Source organism: Lissotriton vulgaris, chromosome 7 (assembly GCF_964263255.1).
Source record: "Lissotriton vulgaris chromosome 7, aLisVul1.2, whole genome shotgun sequence".
In the NCBI taxonomy this organism is placed as follows: Eukaryota; Metazoa; Chordata; class Amphibia; order Caudata; family Salamandridae; genus Lissotriton; species Lissotriton vulgaris.
In genome coordinates, this window is record NC_141695.1 from 795,277,535 (window position 1) to 795,298,855 (window position 21,321).

At 45.1% G+C, this 21,321-nt stretch overlaps 1 protein-coding gene across 1 annotated transcript in view; it reads right to left on the reverse strand.

Annotated features, from left to right (window-relative positions):
* The window catches only part of CCDC40 (coiled-coil domain 40 molecular ruler complex subunit), a 762,745-nt gene that overhangs the window by 367,172 nt on the left and 374,252 nt on the right, over window positions 1-21,321 (reverse strand). Inside the window, exon 15 of the mRNA XM_086931053.1 lies at window positions 701-914. Coding sequence (XP_086787179.1) covers window positions 701-914 — 214 coding nt within the window. The remainder of the gene's footprint in view (window positions 1-700; window positions 915-21,321) is intronic.

Sequence of the window (21,321 nt, forward strand, 5' to 3'; positions counted from 1 at the left end):
CATTTGTACCCTCGAACAAGGAATCGATCTAGTGCTTCCTAGTTGTATCAGATCGTCATCCAAGCTACAAATACGGCGAATTCGTAAAAATTCGCCATAAGAAATACTGTGTATCAAATGTCGAGGGTGCGAGATAGTAGAGTCGAGGATCGAGTTCCCAGAAGTATTCTTGCAATGTAATTTAGTCTGATTCTTCGCTGAACTGATAATTACTCAGTAACACTGGCTAGTTTTAAAGAGGATTTTTTAGTTTGCTAATAACTGTGGCACCATTTAATTAATCTTAAATAAACTTTCCAGAACAAAGTCTCATCCACTTCAGCTCCTTTCTCGAAAGTTTTGGGTTGATCCATCAATTGGAGGCCAAGAAAAAAAGGATGGGGCAAAATTTGTTTGCACTGCTAAATCTCACATATCACATCACTTGTGACATGTTAAATGACCTTAATAATAAAATCGCTGCAGCATCTGAAATGACAACACTATGCCTGTCGTCAGAACGAGTTATAGTTACTTTAGGGCACAAGTTATAGTTATTCAAGATAACTTTAACTTGGGAATTTCAATGGTTTTGTTACTTTAAAATATATATATTTTTTTGTGCACCACCGAGGGTCATTGAGACATACAAAGACACAATACACTAATGGCATATTAAAACACACAGAGACATATACACAAAAAGTAAGAATCCACCTACTCTCAGTACGGATCTTTTTCTGCTCATGAATTGTTATCTCTTTCTTCATCATCTCCACAGATGCCTCCTGCTCCTCACGGTCCTGGGTCAGCTTCACCAGTTCATTCTGCAGCCGCAGCCAGTACTGGCGCAGTGAAGCAATCTCCACACTGTACTCCTCAATTTGCTTATTCAGTGCATTAATCTGGATTTCCAAAGGTCCAACTTCTTTACCCTAAGAAAAAATATCATATGAGAATGATAGGTGAGATGGAAAGAGAGCTCAGAGACAACATAACTACTACCTAGCAAGGTCTTCACTATACAAGAAAGCTAACTACCTAAGGCCCAATTTCATTATCACAAGATAGACTCACTGTATGAGAAGGCACAATATACCAAGTAAGGAACAAATAAATAAGTAATTTATTTGCATGATTAATTGAAACCGTTGCCACTCAGGCACGTATGCTATGTTGACATCTATCCTTTGAAGCTTGAATTGCATCTCTTTCTAAACAAATTTAAAATCATGTCATGCCTTCAAGAAAGATGTGTATGATTAAAAATGGAAATAAATGATTATACAGATAGAAAACCACATGGAAGGACCATGAATAATGATATCCAAGCCATGATTTGCATATAGGCATCTTTATCTAGAGGCAGGACGTAAGTTTATGAAGGTAATGAATTACTGAACGGTCTAAATAATTACATCAGGCTGGACTGATTCCTGACAAGGCACCAGACTTATCACAGTAATAATAAGTAGAAACAATGCTATGATTAGGAAAACATTTTGTTAATGTCCCACATGAGGGGGAAATCTAACTTTAATCCACCTATCAAAGAACATGAACGAAATTGCAAGTGTGCTGCCTGATCCCAACACTATGGGATGATGGTCCACATAGAAAACATCCGCATTCTTATGAATCCTCTAATTTCTTAAGCTGCAACAGTGTCACAAGAACTTGCATTGTCAAATATGAGTATTCTAGGCAACACTGAGATAGCCTTGTTAGTTTATAAATAAAGCCAGCCACATCTGGATACAATCTCTCACTTCGGATTTTAAAAGAATGAGTTTAGATAATAAACAAGAGAAGAAATAGACAAATTCTTGGAAGACAAAAAACTGGAGATTCATAAAAAAAAACCTTGTTAGAACAATAGACCAACAGACCAATAATGCACAGATGACAAACACTGGAGAAAACTTCTGGATCCCAAAAAGGAATACAGGAGCATAAAAACGCTCATCTGAGCGGGCATCAAGTCAACTAGCTAAGTTGCGATGCATCGAATGCCAAATTCTGGCCTCTTTTCATAGTAAATACCCTGAAGAAAATTCAGAAAAACAAAGAGGAAGGAAACACACCATCTTGCTTCTGAGTATATGATGGAGGACGAGGTTCCCAAAGTTAAAGAACTAAACTAAAAATCGTGGACTGAATTTTCCACTGGAATAACCTGAAGATCAAGTAATAAAGATGGCTGCGTCTGCGCATTACTCACACACCCACACACAGGCAGTGACATGCTTATAGAAATTGCAATAGCATATGTTTGTATAAAATGTGTTGCTAGCAATATATAAGAATGTGTATGAGCAGAAACTGAGTTTCCCACATGCAGTTAAAATGAGTGCTTTAAAAGTAAAGGTGCTGCCTCAGAGCAGGGTTAGTTTGTCGGGTGCTCAGAGTGGTAAACTACTGCATTAAAACTGGCTTGCTGTGTCAGACGGCAATACATGTGTACATTGGTTTTCGGAAACCACTGCATAACAGTGGTCTCATAGACTTGGTTGCCCGAGCATCAAATGTCACACAACCAGCTTTAATGAAATGGGTGCCCAATACAGTTTTGAATGTGCTGACTGAATTTATTTTGTCAACTGTGTCTATGTAACAAAATCTTTATATTAACTGCCCTCAAAAGCATCTTAGCTGCCAAGGAAGATAGATTCTAGGTACCTAAACCTACCCTGAGGAGAAATAGCATGAATATCAACAGTTGTTATGTTGCTGTATGATCCCCTTATGGCCCGCAAGAGACCCTCACAAAATACCTTTGCAGAGCAACCAAAAGAAGTAAAGTGAGGCTAGAATATTGGTTAAGAACACATCATTATTGTACAAATAGGGAAGAGTAACTTTGTACTTGTAGGAACCTATTATATTATGCCTATAGCAGCCATCAGATTAAGCCCTTCTCTCCAAACATAGTGCCTGAAATAGATGTTGGCGGACCTGGTCCCGCCGTCGCTTTTTGGACAGTTTCACCGCCTGCCTACTTGGCAGTCCGTCTGCATGATTCAGATATTAGAGGGTCCATGAACAATAGGCCGACTGAGTCCTTCTGACTTCGCTAGCATATCCCTCCCGCCTTGACTGCGCCAGAGGAAGAAGTGGCTGTTAGAGGGAGTCCAGCCAGGACTGCCACCGACACAATCATGATGTTCCTTCCCGTCGGGGAAAATCTGGTGAGGAATCTTCCTACTTTGAGTTGGCAGAAATGGTAAACGAAGAAAAAGAGGTAAAAACGTACCTTTTTTTGTGCTCCCGTTTCCGCCTTGATCCCCGTCATCCAGGTCCTTTCTGTGCTGCTACTACTTCACCACAATGCTAAGTCACACTGTTGTTGCCGGAATCTAAGGTAGGTTTCTGTGCCACTTGTCTCACTATGAATTGTGTGGTCACATTTGCTTTAGCCTCGTGTATATCTATATTGCTGTTGCATGCATTTTTTTTTAAGCGCAAACGGTTACCCAGTCTGTTGATGCCACATCTAAATACAGCAGACAGAAGGCCGTCCACTTGCCGGACTACTTGTGAACACTGCCGCAGCGGGACGATGGTAACACCACCAAGATCTAAATCAGGCCCATAGTCGAGAACAGTAATTGACTTTACTGTCTTTATTGGTTACTTTTTAAAATCATACATAAAGCAATGCAGCCCTACTGCAGACACTGGTATGCCAAATTTCCTGGCCACACTTTCCAATCAAGCATAAAGCTGGGCGATGTCATCTAGGGAGGAATCTAGCAGGGAGGTTTTTTTCCCACTTCCTTGAATAAAATACAGTTACTTTAGTTTTCATCCTGGTGCGCATCCTCGGAGTACCATTCTGGAACCTCACCTTTCTCTTCAGCCATATCATTATTGGTGTCTTGCTGGTCCTCCTAACCAATGTCCAACAGAGTGGGAAGCACAGGGCATGGCTTTGCAGGTGACCCAGATGGTGTCTGCAGTATGATAATGGTAGCTGAGGCAGTTGGGCAGTGGGCACAAGAGTTGGCTACTGAAATGGCAATGGAGGAGATCCATGTGGAGCGTAGAAATGTTGATGCCTTGGAACAAGCTTGTGCAAAGTCTCTATTATTTTATCAAAATGTTAAAAAATGCCACAGAAACCTGCATCGTAGACAATTCCCTGCAAAGATATTGGGACTCCTAGTAAGGCTGATAGCTCTATCTGATGTCATCTGGAGGAGGATCTTGCAGGGCGTACTCTTCATATTCTTGTGAGCTGTGCAGGGGCTCCCAAGCATTATTCCTACATGGTGACTTTTCATGCTCCTCCTCTTGATATTCTGAAATGTGGTACACCTTCAATTGAGCAGGGTTGTCCAAGGTGTGCTTCTGGTCACTTAAGTACTCCTCTGTCTCTTAATCCAGGTTCTGGACCGGTAAACGTTTTGTCACATTTAATGGAAACTGCAAATAAGAGACTGGTAGCTCTAAATCCAGTTAAAAGACAAATTCAGCAGTTGTCAATGGGATAATGAAGGGTACCAATGCTCATTCTGTGAGGAAAATTTTGGACTTAACTTGTAAGCACCTGTTCATGGCATATATGTGTAGTTGTAGATAAACATGCGCTGCATAGACTGTAAAGCAGGTTTCCCCTCAGCAGTGGCCAGCTGGTGGATGTTACAGAGGATTGGAAAAGTATATGTCATACAATTTGGTCAACATTAGCTTGTTGCTGTGCCATAAGGACAATTACTTACCTTCAGTAACGATGTATCTGTAAGAGACATACATTAGTAGGTGTCAGACTGGACCCGGATAATTTTTCTGTAGCAGTAACCCTGTGCGTCAGTAGATGGCGTCGGTCAACTCCGCGTCTGTCGTCGATGTCCTGGTCGTCGGGATGACGTTGCGGTGTCTACTTAGATGCCGCCCCTGCACGCTGATGTCAGTTCTGACACGACGTTCCACGCCTGTAGAGCAGAGCCATGCAAGGCACTAACCACTGGGGCACAAAACTAATGCCCTGGAAGGGAGTCTCTATCCCTAGAAGTGAGTTCACAGAACGGGGAGGATGGGTGGGGCGGTATTGAATCTATAACTAATGTATGTCCCTTACAGATACATCAAGGTAAGTAACTTCTTCATCTGAAAGAGACCATCAGTTATAGATTCCTTACCTTAGAATAGATACCACAGCAATGCCAACCACCAGAAAGTCCTGGAGAAAAAACAGACAAAAAAGCAGTCTCTCTGGAATTGGCTATCCAGGCAGTAATGTTTTGTGAACGTGTGCAGGGATGCCCACGTGGCTGCCTGGCAGATGTCAATCAGCGGAACACCACGTCCCAAAGCAGTAGTGGTTGCCGTCGCCCTGGTAGAATGGGCGCGCAGACCTACTAGACTACTAGAGGTTCCTTTTTGGACAAAGAATAGCAGATTTTAGTGCATAGGACAACTCATTGAGAGATGGTACGTTTGTGCAAGGCCCACATTTTCTTGGCGCCCACATAATCCACGAAGAGTTGATCGTCCACCCGGACATCTTTAGTGTGGTCAAGGTAGAAAGACAGCTTGCGTTTTGGGTCCGGACGGTGGAGTCTCTCCTCTTTGGAAGGGTGCGGAGAAGGGAAGAAGGTGGGCAATGTGATGAGCTGGCCTGTATGGAAAGAGGTAACCACTTTGGGCAGAAAAGAGGGCTTAGTGCGAAGGACCATTTTGTCCAGATGAACTGCAAGAAAAGGAGGCTTGGAGGATAGAGCCTGAAGCTCACTCATCCTGATAGCAGAGGTGATGGTAAGCAGGAAAGCAGTCTTCTAAGTAAGAAAATGAAGAGGACAATTATGTAGTGGCTCGAAGGGAGCACACATAAGATAAGTAAGAACAAGATTCAAGTACCATTGGGGCATTACGAAAGGAGAAGGAGGAAAGAGATGAGTAATGCCCTTTAGAAATCTATTTACAATCGGGGACTTGAAAAGAGAAGGCTGATCAGGAAGGTGAAGAAAGGCCGAGATGGCCGAAAGGTAGCCTTTAAGAGTGCCCAAAACAGAGCCCTGATGGGCCAAAAATAGAATGAAGAGGATAACCTCTGAAAGATGGGCAGAAAGGGGATCCACAGCCTTTGCTGTGCACCATGTCACAGATGTGTTCCACCTACAGGCGTATACTGTTTTAGTGGACGGACGCCTGGCTGCCAAGATGACATTACAGACTTCGGGAGGAAGGTCGAAAGCTGTCAGCTGTCGCCTCCCAATTTCCACGCAAGGAGGTGGAGGCTGGACAGGTTCGGGTGGAGGACTGTCCCCTGCTGCTGCGACAGAAGATCCTCCCGAAGAGCCAGTCTGATCGGAGGATCGATGGCCATGCTCAAGAGTTCGGGGTACCAGACTCTTTGCGCCTAGTCCGGGGCCACAAGAATGGCTTGGGCCCAGTCGCGCTTGATCTTCTTCAGCTCTCTGGGTAGAAGTGGTACAGGCGGAAAGGCGCACAGGAGGCTGCAATTCCACTTGTGACGAAAAGCCTCGCCAAACTAGTGCCGCCTTGGAAACTGCAACGCGCAGAACAGATGACACTGCGAGTTCTCTTTGGTGGCAAACAGATCTAACCATGGCTCTCCCCACTACTGAAAGAGACCTTGCACCACCATAGTTGATCCATCATGCACCAGCGGCTGAGTGTGTCCGCCCTGGCGTTCAGGGCACCTGCCAGGTGTTGAACCACCAGGGGTATGCCCTGATGTTCCAGCCATGTCCAAAGGAGAAGAGCCTCTTAACATAGGGTCCACGACCGCACTCTGCCCTGTTTGTTGCAGTACCACATGGCGGTGGTGTTGTCCGTGAACACCTGCACTACTCTTCCTTTGACAGAAGGAAGGTATGCCTTCAGTGCAAGACAGATCGCCCAAAGTTCTAAAAGTTTGATGTGGAATCCGGACTCTGCCAGAGACCAGAGACTCTTGATGTCCACCTCTCACATGTGACTGCCCCATCCCAGGAGTGACGCATCTGTCACCACTGTGAACTCTGGTTGGGGAAGGAAGAGGGATTGGCCGCTGACCCCATCCTGGTTCGTGAATCACTACTGCAAAAGACGTGCAGTCCCCTCAGAGATCTGGACGACATCAGAAAGATTCCCCTGATGCTGTGCACACATGAACTTCAGGTCACACTGCAGAGCGCGCATCTGTCATGATCCACCAGCAGGATGCAGGAAGAATGAGGCCCAGCAGCCTCAGGACCATTGTCACAGAAATCCGGGATAGAGGCTGAAACATCGGTATCATAGCCTGAATCTCCTGGACTCGCTGCTCGTAAGGATAAGCCCAAAACTGCACTGTATCCAGAACGGCTCCGATGAAAAGGAGCTTCTGAGAGGGAATCAGGTGTGACTTCAGCACATTGATAGTGAACCCCAGCTAATGCAGGAGGTTTGCCGTAGTCTGGAGATGGGAGACGACAGCTATCACTTTTGTGAACACCTGAGGGGCGCTGGTAAGGCCAAAGGGGAGCACGGTAAACTGAAAATGGTTGTGGCCTACCGTGAACTGTAAGTAACGCCTGTAGGCTGGCACGACGGGGATGTGGAAATAGGCATCCTGCAAGTCCAACACTACCATCCAGTCTCTGGGATCGAGGGGAGAGAGGACCTGAACCAACGTGAGCATTTGGAACTTCTCCTTCCACAGGAAGCGGTTGAGGGCCCTGAGGTCTAAGATAAGATGCAGGTCTTTGTCCTTCTTGGGTACCAGAAAGTAGTGGGAATAGCAACCATGACCCTACTTCTGGCACAGGGACCCTTTCGATAGCTCCCTTGGCCAAGAGAGGTGCAACCTCCTGGCAGAGAAGGGCCAAGTGATCCTCGGACATGCAATGGAGTACTGGTGGCATGGAGGGAGGGGTAGTCTCAAAGGGGAGAGAGTAGCCTCTTTGGACTATCTGTACAACCTACCTGTCCGAAGTGATGTTTTGCCAGTGGGGGAGGTGATGGCGCATCCTGCTGCCCACTCACCTCTGGTGGGTTTGGAGGCTGTTGCAGGGGGGTATGGGTGGATTGGCCCTTCCCGCTGGCCCCCAGACCAGCATCGCTGGGATCCACGTCCGTGGCCTCACTGAGGCTGGGTAGCTTGTGCTGCCCTGTGGCCAGATGGGCTGGAATGTGGTGGAGCACCCCTTCCGTAGCTACGAAAGGGGCAAAAGGCAGACTGCGTGGGGCGAGAGGTTTCTGCGAGGTCCAAAGATCTGGCCGTAGCTCTAGAATACTTGAAGTGCTCGAGCGAGGAGTTCACCTTGTCACCAAACATGTGACGGCCATCAAAGGGCATGTCCAGAAGGGTGGATTGGACACCCTCAAAGAAATCAGACTTCCTCAACCAGGCTTAGTACCTCAAGGCTACAGACGTGAAAACCGTTCTGCCCAGAGAGTCGGCGGTATCCAGTCAACACTGAATCGAGAACTTAGCTGCGTCTAGACCCTCTGCCACTGTACAAGAAAGAACGGCCCAGGCCTCCTCCGGGCACTGTGGCAGCACCTGTGCAACCGTCTCCCACACCTTATGGGTATACCGGCCTGAGAGGAAGGCAGTGTTCACCGACCACAGCACTAAGCTGGCAGAAGAAAACATCTTCTTCCCAAATTGGTCCAGCTTCTTGGATTTCACTACAAGACCGGAGGCTAACATTATGCATTCATTATTTTATGGCCACTTCTGGGCAGCTCCTTTAAAGAACTCAAACTACAACAATCCAGAATAGAACAACTCAAAATCCAATAAATGTCTCCTGCACAGAATGTTCATCCTCTTTTAAATGTTGCTCCTGGACAGATAAGTGCTATTTTTAATATATACCGATTGTTTAAATATTGGTAATGTGATCAAGAGAGGTTTTTTTTAAGAATGTTGATTAGCTTCTAATTTTCAGAAGAGGTATGGAATGAATGTGGTTAATAAGAGTACTAGTATCTAAAAGAATGTTTTATTTGTTTTAAAAGATCGTAAGTATAAAATTAGGTAAAGAGTAGAGAAAGAATGTTTTTTAAAATTAACAGTTTATGAAATGTTGTATCAGGTTTATTGATTTAAAAGTAAATGTGTCTTGTGTAGATTTGTGCTCGTTAACTTGTTTGAGGCACATGAGGCATTGCGCGCATTAATTCAATTGAGTAGGATGCATTGTGAGCTTACAGCGTGAAGGTTTCATGCGTGAGGATTCGTTAGAGCGTGTCATGTTGGCGCGAGGAAATGTTTCGGAGCGCGTGTTGATTTGGTTGTTTAACGTTGAAGACAAACGGATCTAAAGTAAACACGCAAGAGCGTAAATGAATCAGAGGAGGATCATGAGATAATTGGCCACCGAAATCTCGCGTGAGTTTGGCGGTCAATTTTGGATTGGGAAGAAATATATGTTTTAGGTGGAAGGATGCGTATTTTTGTATGCGAGACAAGGAAAAGGTTTTCGGAGCGTCTGGAGTTACCTGTTGAGATTTAGTGAGTTTGTTAGGTATTGGTGTTTGAGGTTATTTTAGGAATTAAAAATGAATTTATGAAGAGTCTATTGCATCTATGAATATGGTTGAAGGAAGAGACAGTGAAGAGAATCTCAGGAAGTTAATTCAGAGTGAGGTTAAAAGTTCTATGAGGGAGGTGATTCAGATTGTATTAGATAAGAAAAGGAAAGCTAATAGGTCTGATGAAGATTTTTGGTCATTCTTAGAAGAGAAAGATTATGTTAGTAAGAAGAAAAGTTATAAAAAAGTAAAGAAGAGTAAACATCTGAATAAGGATGGAAAGGATGGATTACATTCCAAAAGAAAGAGTGGTACCCTTGGCGGTACGCAAGGGAAAGGTGTCCTTCGCGGCACAAGAGAAGACTCTGAAGATGAGTATACAATGGATGTGGATGAAAGAGATGAGGAAAGAGATAATAAGGATTAAGGATGAATTTATATTAGACGTGGATCATGATGATGATCTAAATGATGATATTAAGAATGACCATCCATCGACTTCTAAGGTTATTATAAAGGATCCACTAGGTGGAGAGATGTTTAATCCTTATGAAATAAGACATCCAAGAAGTGCGGACTGGTGGACGCAAGAACATGTTGCCAAGTTCATTAAACATTGAATTAGAAGACCTCTGGATAGAGAGGTGAGGAGCATGTTGAGAGCAGAATGCTCGAGACCGCAAATAGATTACAAGGTGTGCCAAACACCAAATCTAGATCCTGATTTGATACTGTATCTTTTTAAATTGGGAAAAGACCCTAGGAAGGGATTGGAATGTTCTTTGAAATTATGTCAGGATCGTTTACTAGACGTTTTGGGTCCTTTGGGAAAGATTTTAGACATGACGGAAGAGGCTTTTTTAAATGAAGACAATGTGGTAGTACAGTTATTACGTGGTTAAACTCAGAGAGCAGATGTGTTGTTAGGGAATGCAACTCAGGGTTGTTGGCAGAGAGACGTAAGTCAGTGCTATTTAAGATAAGTCTAAAACTCGTTTATTTAGCTAACAAGGAGCATTGTGAGGATGCAAAAGGATTATTGTTCGGAGATGGCTTTGTAAAGAGTTTAGGTAAGCATGTAGCTACTTTTACTGCGCTAGATAGAGCACAGACAAACATGAACAAGGTGTTTGGTGTTTTTGGTAGGGCCAGTAGACGGGGACTGTTTGCCGGCCGAGGAATGCAAAGGTCCTAGTTCTATTCTCAATACAACTATTGAAATAGAGGATTAGGAAGGGGCTACAAAGGATCCTCGAATTTTTTCCCTCAAAGAGGAAGATACCAAAGATATAGAGGGCGAAGAGGAAGAAGTCAGTCGAATCAAGGAACAAAGGGGGAGTATGCAGACTATTTTTGGTTCTTTCCTCAGAAAAGTAGGAGGACCTGTGAGGTTTTTGTAGAGGCATGGAAAAGGATTACGAAGGATCCTGGGGTTTTGAATGTGGTTCAGGGGTTTCGAAATAGAATTTGTGGAAGAACCCTATCAAAGTAGAGAACCAAAAGAGTATGGGCCAGATGTAGGTGGTCATTTACCGGACAGTAACGGCCGATTTCGGCTGTTACCGACCGGTAAATGGGTTTTTGGGATGTAGGGGGCCAATTTTACCGAATCTGTACATTTAACGAATTGGTAAATTTACCGATTCGGTAAAATACCTAATCGGTATTTTTACCAATTCGGTAACTTCTAGATGTAGGTGGGACTCTTCTGAGTCCCACAGGCCTTTCAGAATCGGTATTTTACCACCCAATCCAATTGGGTGGTAAAATACTGAATCCAGGTGTGCATGCACATGTGTGCATGCACACCTATGCCATGTGACAGACAGACATGCCCTTAGGGCATGTCTGTGTGCCACATGGCACACATGCCTGTATTTGGGGTGCTAGAGGGTGTCAAAGTGACACCCCCTGCACCCTTGCTGGAATCGGTATTTACTGAATCGGTAAATACCGATTCGGTAATGCCCATTGATTCTTATGGGCTTCAATGCCCATAGGAATCAATGGGCATTACCGAATCGGTATTTACAGAATCGGTAAATACCGAATCTCAACGATTCGGTATTTACCGATTCTGTAATACCTACATCCCCCACCTCTATTTTACCACTTCTTAAATACCGAATCTGTAAAATTCGGTATTTAAGAAGTGATAAAATAAAATTACCTACATCTAGGCCTTAGAGTTTTGCGAAAAAAGGATGAAAATTGTAGATTTGGAAGTAAAGGAGATGTTGGAAAAGGGTGCAATATGTATGATAGAAGATGATTTGAGAGTTTACATGAGCACTCTATTTTTGGTGGAAAAGAAAGAGAAAGGTTGGAGGCCTGTGATAAATTTAAGGAGTCTGAACCATTTCTTAGTTTACAGACATTTCAAAATGGAAGGGATTCACCTTCTGAGAGACATGTTGCAATCAGGGGATTGGTTGGTGAAATTGTATTTATAGGATGCTTATTTTACCGTTGCGATGAAGGATGCAGCCAGAACTTTCTTCAATTCAGATGGAGAGGTCAATTGTACCAATTCCTTTGTCTTCCTTTCGGTTTGTCTTAGGCTCCTTGGTGTTTTACTAAGTTATTGAGAGTAGTAATGACTTTTTTCAGGGAGAGAGGTTTCAGGTTAATCGTTTATTTAGACAAGATATTGTTGATGTCGCAGGATGTAGAGTAATTAAAGGCTCAGTTAGATTTTGCAGTGAACAGGTTGGAGGATTTATGTTTCTTGATAAACCAGAAGAAATCTGTTTTTGTGCCAGCTCAGAGTTTGGATTTTCTTGGTTTCACAATAGATTCACAGAGGAAGTTTTGTGGTTGCCGATGAAGAAGGTACAGATGATAAAGAAAGAGGTGCTGAGGGCTCAAAAGAAAGAGAGCATGACTTTGAGAGATTTAGTGAGGATTCTAGGTTTGCTTTCTTCATTAATTCAAGCGATTTATCCAGGTCCCCTGCATTATCAAGCTTTACAGAGAGTGAAAGCGAATGCCTTGAGAAAGGGATTGTGTTATGGGGACAAAGTAGTGTTGGACGTAGAAGAGAAGGAAGAGCTGGAATGGTGGATGCACAATTTAGAAGTTTGGAATGGAAGGGGAATCTTTGGTTGTCTTCCGGATGTTACTCTGTAAACGGATGTGAGCCTGTTAGGTTTGGGGGCTCAATTGGGTCAATTGGAGACAGGTGGTGCTTGGTCAAAGGAGGAGAGAACTATGCAAATAAATTGTTTAGAATTGACTGGAGCTTTGTACGCATTGAAGAGTTTCATGGTAAGTTTGCAGGGTCAGACTGTGTTGTTGAAGATGGACAACATTTCGGCTGTAGCTTATATAAACTGGATGGGAGGTTGCAGGTCGAATGATCTTTCGGATGTGGTAAAAGTGCTGTGGATATTTTGTCTGAAGAACAAGATAGCGTTGAGAGCAGAGTATCTTCCAGGTGTAAGAAATGTAGTGGCGGATTGGAATTCAAGACATGTGAGAGATTACAGCGATTGCATGTTGGGAAATGAATATTTCAGGAAAATTCAGAAGGTTTTGGGTCCATTGGAAGTGGATTTGTTCGCGACAAGGTTAACTCACCAGTTGGAGAAGTTTTTTAGTTGGATGCTGGATCCAGAAGCAGTGGCTACGAATGCTTTTCAGCAGGATTGGTTGATTCTGAAGGGTTATGTGTTTCCCCCATTTACAATAATACAGAGGGTATTGTTGAAAGTGAGGAGAGAAGGATGTCAAATAGTTTTGGTAACTCCCTTTTGGATTACTCAGGCATGGTTTCCGACAGTTCTGGAGTTGGTGTGCGATGTTTCTTTTTTAACCACATGCGTGCGAGCGGAATTCCGCTCGCACGCTCAGATTTAGTAAATCCCATTATTCATGACGAGCTGGGCTCGGCATCAGCGTGCGAGGAGGCTACGCCATGACGAGCCCAGCTCGTCATCAGCCCCGAAGGGGTTAATGGAAGCAAAAGAGGATTTGTTAAAAAACAAGCAGGGAGAGATTCATCCTCTGTTTTGGAGTGGAGTGTTAGACCTTCTTATCTGGAAAGTGTCAGGGTCTCCGGTTGTGTCAAGGGACTTTCGAATGAGGCTTCAGAGTTGCTCGAAGAATCTTGGGCTCCAGGGACAAGGCGAAGGTACAAGGGAGTGTGGAGAATTTGGATGTGTTGGTGCTTGGAGAGACGTTTGGATCCCGTGGAGGCCCCTGTTGTAGAGTTTGTAAATTTTCTTGTGGAACATTTTAATAAAGGATTGAGTTATCGGACAATAAATTGTTATATGTCAGCGGTTTCAGCAGGCCATGCTATGGTGGGAGGTAAGTCTATTGGGAGTAATATTTTGGTATGTAGAGTTTTGAAGAGCTTGAGATTAAAGAGACCTCCAAGAGCTCGTTATGATGTTTTGTGGGTTGTGAATTTGATTTTAAAGTTGTTCTGTGAATGGCCTTCAAATAAATATTTGAGTAATAAGAATATTTCTGTTAAATTGGCGACTCTGTTATGTTTGATTTCTTGTAAAAGAGTATTTGATGTGAAATGTCTAGAGTTAAATAATAGACATTTTATTCCAGAAGGCGTGTATTTTGACTTTTTTAAAAGAACAAAGACTATGTCAACATCTGTATTTTATCCTAAGTATGAGAAATGCAGAAAATGATGTGTGGTTGACTATTTGAGAGAATACAAGTGTAGAGTTGCTGCGAACAGAAGGGATGGTGATCCACAAATGTTGATTTCTTTTGTCAAAGCTTTTAGAGCAGTTAGTACTGCTACAATTTCAAGATGGGTGAGATGTGTTATGAGTCAGTCTGGTGTAGATATTGAAAAATTCAAAGCACATTCTATTAGGGGTGCTATGGCGAGTATGTCTAGTTTGAAGGGTGGTAGTCTGGAGAGTGTTATGAAGGCTGCTGATTGGTCAAATGCAGATACATTTGCAAGACATTATTTTAGGCCAATAGAGCATATGTCAAATGTTGTGTTGAGAGGCTTTCAACATGCATAATGTTAGCCTCTGGTCTTGTAATGAAATGACGATTCTCAGATTAACATAATAAGAGAATCAGGATTTCATTAAAGACAAGGAGGCTAACATTATCCCACCCTTTTCACCCAAATATGAGGAGAATTGCATTTTTAGTATGTTTTGAGTTTAGGATTATGATAGTTTTAATGTTTAAAAAAAAGAGGTTTTAAGAATATTTTGGTATACATTTTAGATAAAGGTTTATTTGAGATGTTTTTTTATTGGTTAATTTATATTAATAAGTATGAGTTTTTGTTTCATTTCAGAATAACGTTCATTTGGGAATCTTATTATCGAGAAATGGAATTAAGAAGAAGAAGAAGGTTACTTTTCAAATGATTGCATTTAAAAGAGGATGAACATTCTGTGCAGGAGACATTTATTGGATTTTGAGTTGTTCTATTCTGGATTGTTGGAGTTGGAGTTTTTTAAAGGAGCTGCTCAGGAGTGGCAATAAAAGAATGAATGCATAATGTTAGCCTCTGTGTCTTTAATGAAATCCTGATTCTCTTATCATGTTAATCTGAGAATCGTCATTCTCTATCTGGGGGAGCAGTAGGGAATGCACCCTTAGAAGACGAGGCTTGGACCACCAAGCTGTCGGGGGAGGGTGTTGGGAGAGGAAAAGTGGTTCACCCGGGTCCGGCGGTGGCGTCAGGCAATCATCCTGTCTACAGGAGCCCCTGTGCTGAGCTTGGACCAAGTGCCCAGAAGGACGTCAGTGAGAGCTTCATTAAAAGGCAGCAAGGGCTTCGAAGAACTGCTGCTGGTTGAAGTACCTCTGACAAGAGGTTAGTCCTGACTGCCACTGTAGGAAGCTCCAGGCCCAAGGCCTCAACAGCCCTACACAACACCACTGTGTACGAAGCTCCCTCCTCCGTAGCCACGGTAGGGAGGAGAGCATGACAAGGTCTGGGGAGGTATCCAAACCACTGGCATCACCCAGTTCCGGCTTCTCAAGCTGGTTAGCTAAAGGGTCACCAGACCCCTCCCAGTCCTCCTCACCCTCCTCTGGCTGTCACTCAGGGCAGTAGGGAACACCAGGGATGAACAGCAGTACAAAAGTACTCTCCGGTGCCGGTACCAACCTCAGGGAACGTCGGTCCGGCACTGTGTCCAAGTCAGGGGTGAGGCTGGTGTCAATGCCGGTTGGGGGTACAACTGGCATCGGGGGCGTCGTCTGGAATCGGTGCCGGGGAAGGTACCGTGAGGTCAACCGGCACCGAACCGGATCCAGGCCTGGATCATCGGGGGCACTCTAGCACCGTAGCTGTAGCCGCCAGCATCTAAGGATGAGGACCCCCAGCCAAGTCCATGGGACCCAAAGGCACACCTGCTCTGAAGCGCTTTGTAAAAAGCTCGAAATTCGGCAGGGGACGCTTCGGCTCAGGGATAGGGAGGGAAGCGCGGAGCTGTCCTAGAAGCAGGCTCCGAAGACAGAGCTGATGAGCGACGACGCTCCTGCCCCATGTCGGTCGACGGACGGGGAGAAAGCGAAGAGCGACAATGGTTCCCCGCCTTCTTCTTGTGCTTTGACTTACCTAAGGAGAACGAAAACTTTGATGACGAGTTGTGGTGGCTCCGCGACCTGTCCCGAGACCTTCCCCTCGAACGACACGGAGTGGACTGCCGGAGCACGACTTCGGGTCCTGGTCGGGCTCGAGCCACCAGAGGTACACAAGGTGCGGATCATCAATTTGTGACAGGAGTCACCAGACTTGAAGCTGGTCCAAAGATAGGACATCCCTCGTGCTACCAGGAGTCGAAGACAAAAAAAAATTACGTACACAAAAGTAAAAAAAAAAGTTTCGCCAAACAATGACTAAGGGACAAGCTCTCTCCGAATCTCTGCTGGCTGGCGCGAAAAAAGAAAGAACTGACGTCAGCTAGCAGGTGCAGCGTCTAAGTAGACACCGCAACGTCATCCTAGTGATGCCGATGACGGATGCGGAGTCGACCGTCGCCATCTACGGACGCTCAGGGGTACTGCTACCGAACAAATTACCCGGGTCCAGTATGACGCATGGGGGTAATTCTAAGGTAAGGAATCTATAACTAATGGACTCCAAACCGTCATGCAGAATTAAGTGCCCCAACCACTCCTCCTCTGCTGGCTGTGACAACGACCAAGCCCCACCTCGTAAACCTGCCCGACAATGTAAAAATAAAATGATACGTTATCATTTTATTTTTCATTTTTCCACTGCTCAAAATGAAGTGGGGCGGTGCTCCTCCACCTTAGAGGAGGAGCTGCCACTGCAGTGGACCAAGTAACTGCCTTACATATGACAGCTACAGGAATGTTACCAAGGAAAGTTAGGGAGGCCCCCTTTTTGGGGGTAGATTGGGGCTTGGGTGGTGTCTGCAGTTGCCTTTTGGCTTTAACGCAAGTGTGAACGTATCGGGTTAGCCACCTGGCAGTGCCTGCTTTGGAGAGAGCATGGTCTTTGTTTGGTTTTGTGAATGAGACAAAGAGTTGCTGCGTCTTGCGAAAGAGCTCTGTTCTATCAGTGTAATATATGAGAGCTTTTTGACCTCCAGTGTGTGAAGATCCCTTTCAGTCACAAAGTCTGGTCTGGGGAGAACACCTGGAGTTCAATAGTTGGGTTAAGGTGGAAGGAAGACACTACCTTGGGGAGAGATTTTGGATTAGTCCTAAGAGCTACTCTGTCATTGTGCACCTGAAAGAAGGGATCCTTGAGGGTATGAGATTGAAGCTCACTCACTTGCCTGAGAGATGAAAGTGCTACTAGGTAGGCCATGTTTAAAGAGAGAAACTGTACAGAGCGTAAATGAAGGGACTGAAAGGAGGTGAGACCTGATGTCTCCAGATGAAGCAGGTAGCAAACTACAGGCTGATTTAGATCTTGGTGGTTCTGGTGCCCCAGTCACTTTTCCAATGGTTTCTCCACCCGCCTACTGGGTGGTCCACCCACTTAATTTAGATGTTAGCAGGTCGATGGACGATAGTCTGCCCGTGTCCCGCAATGTCCGCCAGAATGTTCCACCCACGTCAACAGTGTCATAGGCGGGGGAGGAGCTACGACACCAACCAAGATGGCCGCATAGTCTCCCGGCTCCGCTGACCTCCGTCCTACGCTCGCTTATCCTATCGAATATCCTGATCTCCTGCCCCGGATTCGTGTGGGTGAACTAGTCGGCACCCCGATGGTGTGACCACGGACTTTTTCAGATGTTCTGGGGTGAAGTAACATCGAAAGTGTTTTGAGGCCTAACCCAGACTGGAAGCCGGGGTCTCGATTGCTGATCTACCCGGGTCCAAAGTGAACAACAACGGACTGAGAAGGGTGGTTGGGCCCGGTCCTTAGAACTTTTGCAAATTTCCCTGGATTACGCTGCAACCATCTGCTGCCTGGTGCTGTATCTGAGGTGAGGTGACAGGTGGCGCGCGGTGCTGCGTCGCGGGGGGCCCCGGCCCGGAGGCCCGGCACTAGCACTGCTGGTGCCCCGGGGTGGGGGGTCCCGCCGCGCGTTGCTGCGGGCTGTTTGCCCGTCCCTCACAGCTTGTCTCTGCTCCGGCGTATCCTGCCCCGGAGGGAGCGCTTTTCCGTGGGCATCGTTATGCCTGCGGACGTGTGGACCTTGGCGGAACGGACTCAATGTGGCCCTTCCTTGCGGATGGTAATGGCGGAACTTGCGGCGCTTCACGCGACGGTGAGGGCCCAGGTCAATTATTGGCTGTCGGCAGCAGATGGGATCATAGGACCGGGAGCAAGCCCTGACCCGATTTTTGACACCCGGCAGCCGACTTGTCTCCTGTTGGGCGCCCCAGTGGCGCATTTGGACCCGGTGCTGGAAGCTGTGCCTGCCCCCGAAGAAATGGAACTCATCGTGTGTGCTGAGATTGGTGACTCTCTTACGTTCTCGGAAACATCGGTCTCACAGTTATCAGAACATTTCACTGCTTCCCCCATCCTGGACACTGTTGTCCCACATTTTAACCTGTATCGGAATGAGTTGCACTCCCTCCCCAATCGGTCTCCCAACATGGCGGATGTAACGATGCTTGGCTTCGGAGACGGGGAGGGACATCGTTTGTGCAAGCCGTGTGCGTTGGGATCTGCTATTCCTCTCCCATTTGCTGGCCCAAGCCCCGGCTGCTTTTGTGTGACTTTTGACTTTCCGGGGATGGGGCTTTACTTATCTGAGGGACTCGGCAACTTTGATAGACGGGGCCAAGGCTGAGATTGTGGGTTGAATTGTTTATGATGGATCTATTGGTAACAGGTCTGCTTCATCACCAGACGGATTCCGGGGCGGGGGGTTTGTTGTTCCCCCCGGGGTATTTTTGTATGGTGGACAACTTTATTTGTGCTGGCTTAGGGGGGCCCCCTTTGTTAGGGCGGGGGAGAGAGACCGGGAGCGCATAGACTATCGCCCTCCTCCACTTCCCCGTTAGGTGGGGTTTCTTTTCTTTCTCCTTTTTCTCTGTCTCTTCTATATTTCGGGTTTAGTTCTTGGGCGACAGGCACACTGCTGGGGGGGGCTGTAGTCATCTGCAGGGGTGCAGGGTGGGGCTTCGGGGGAGGGGATTTTTCATTTTTATTTTGTTTCTACGGCCTTTTTTCTCTTCTCTTATCTGTCTTTGTCTTTTTCCTTTTCTGGGTCAGTGCAGTGGGTTTCTTTGGTATCCATCACTGCTTTTTTATCTGTGCCTCAATTTTCGTGGTCTTCTCTGGGTCTTAGGTCAGGTGACTGGCAGGCGCGAATTGACCGTAATATTTCTTCACATCCTGAACTGCCTGTTTCAGCGCCATTACTTTGACCGATTACTGTTTACTGTTGACACGTTTACTATTCAGCCTGCCATTTTTTGCTGCTGGGAAATTGTTTGGCACCTGATCCTTCCATCTTATATTATAAAATGAAAACCTTTTATATCCTGTTTTTCTAATTGTGCCGTACGGTGACCAAGAGTATGCTAGCACGGTGATTCTGCTCCCCGAGGTGCTGCATGTGACTAAAATTGCTCTCTGTTAATCTAACTGCTTAGTGGCCAGCCCCGGGGGTTGTAGGCCCATACTTGTATTTGGTTGAAATGTCAATAAAGGTTTTCACAAAAAAAAAACAGTGTCATAGGCAAAAGCGGCTTTCTGAGGGAGTCCAGACAGTATTTCTGCTAGGCCAATTACGATGTGCCTTTCCGTCGAGGTAACTGTGGAGGGTAAACTTCTTAACCAGAGTTGGCGGTATCAAAGGGATATGAGGTAGAAACATACCTGTTTTGCTGTTTTCCACTTCCGTTTCCATCATGAACCCGATTGTCAATGTCCTCCCTTTGCCTCTGATACTTGATCATGAAGAAAATCAAATCTGTTGCTGCCAGAATCGAAGGTAAGCTTGTTTTTTACTTGTTTGCTTATTAATTGACTGTTTACATTTGCTTGCGGAGGCGTGCATTTTTAAATTGCTCTTACATGGATTTTTTTTTATGTGTAATGCATATGTGTTAATTTTTTCATTTAAGTTAAGAAAGTACACCTATATTAACACTTTAAAAAAATCAACATTAACAATAATAATATGCAATGATAATTGAGATAATTCTTTCATGTACTTTATTACAATTTTTAAAAAATTACGGAAAAAGGAGTAAGGGTAGGAGGGATGGTAGAAGAGTGACTTTTGGAGGTAGAAGGAAGCCGGAGTGGATGATGTGTTTGGTAGTTGCATGTGTGTCTGGTGTTTATTGTGTAGGTTTGGATGTGTGTTTTCTGGCTGGTGTTTGATTATCTGTTGAGTGTGTGTGTTTGCTTTTGGCTGGTGTCGTTTTGACTGTAGGTGTGATTTTTTGGAATATGTGGGTTTTGATAAGTACGTTGTGGGTGTGGTGTTGTGGGTGTTGTACTTGTGGTGCTTCTAGGTGTAGTTTCAATAGTGTGTATGTTTGTGTTTATGTGTGTGTGTGTGATTGTGCTGATTGTATCTGTTAGAGTAGATACCTGCAAAGAAGTGAGTGTGCTTGGGATTGGGGTAGGAGTTTGGAATTAGGTCGAGGAAGGGGCCTGTGTTGGGGCAGAAGGTTGGGCTGGTTGGGACCCTGGGGTGAGTGAGGAGGCTGCTATGCTATATATTACAAAAAATGCAAAATACATTAGCAACAGCTAATACAAAAACTGCATGTATGTTTAGTGACACATTCTAAAGTATTACTTTTACCAGTCTCCTCTCCACCAGGGATTCCTGTCTCCTCCGGGGGATATAGTGATAAGGGGGGCTGTGAGAACCACCATCAGTCCTCTGGGCCTCCAGGTGACGCTTGAGGTATGCAGGCCACAACAATTAGTGCAAACACACAGGTGTGTGATGTTATCATCCATACAAACGTCATAGCGGTAGTACAATGTAGAGCGCGTCCCGCGAAGGACTCACTCAATCACAAATCCGCCACTAGAATAATGCCAGCACAACAGAAATCTAAATAGGCTTGATGCAATACAGCAGCCCTGACGTTGATGGAGTAATGTAAGCCAGCTGAAGTATATGCTACATAGAAGGAGATGAGCCGCTTACACAAAGGAAAAAAGTTGATGCGGACAGCGGATCAGCCAGCCCACATCTAAGCACGGCAGGTGGGAATCCGACAGAATATTTGTAACCGCCGCCATGGTGGGACGATAGGAGTTCAGCAAAGATCTAAATCAGGCCCTATGTCTTAAACTGCTAGTTTTAATGGGTCAATATGTTTAGGAAGGCAGTAATGGACAAACCTTCTCTGTTTTGGCCGCATAGCAGGCCCTGGTGGTGGATCTGCGAATTTCGTTAAGGATCTACATATACTCGGGAGGCACTCTGAGGTAGACAAATTGTAAGACTTCTGGAGTCAAATAGT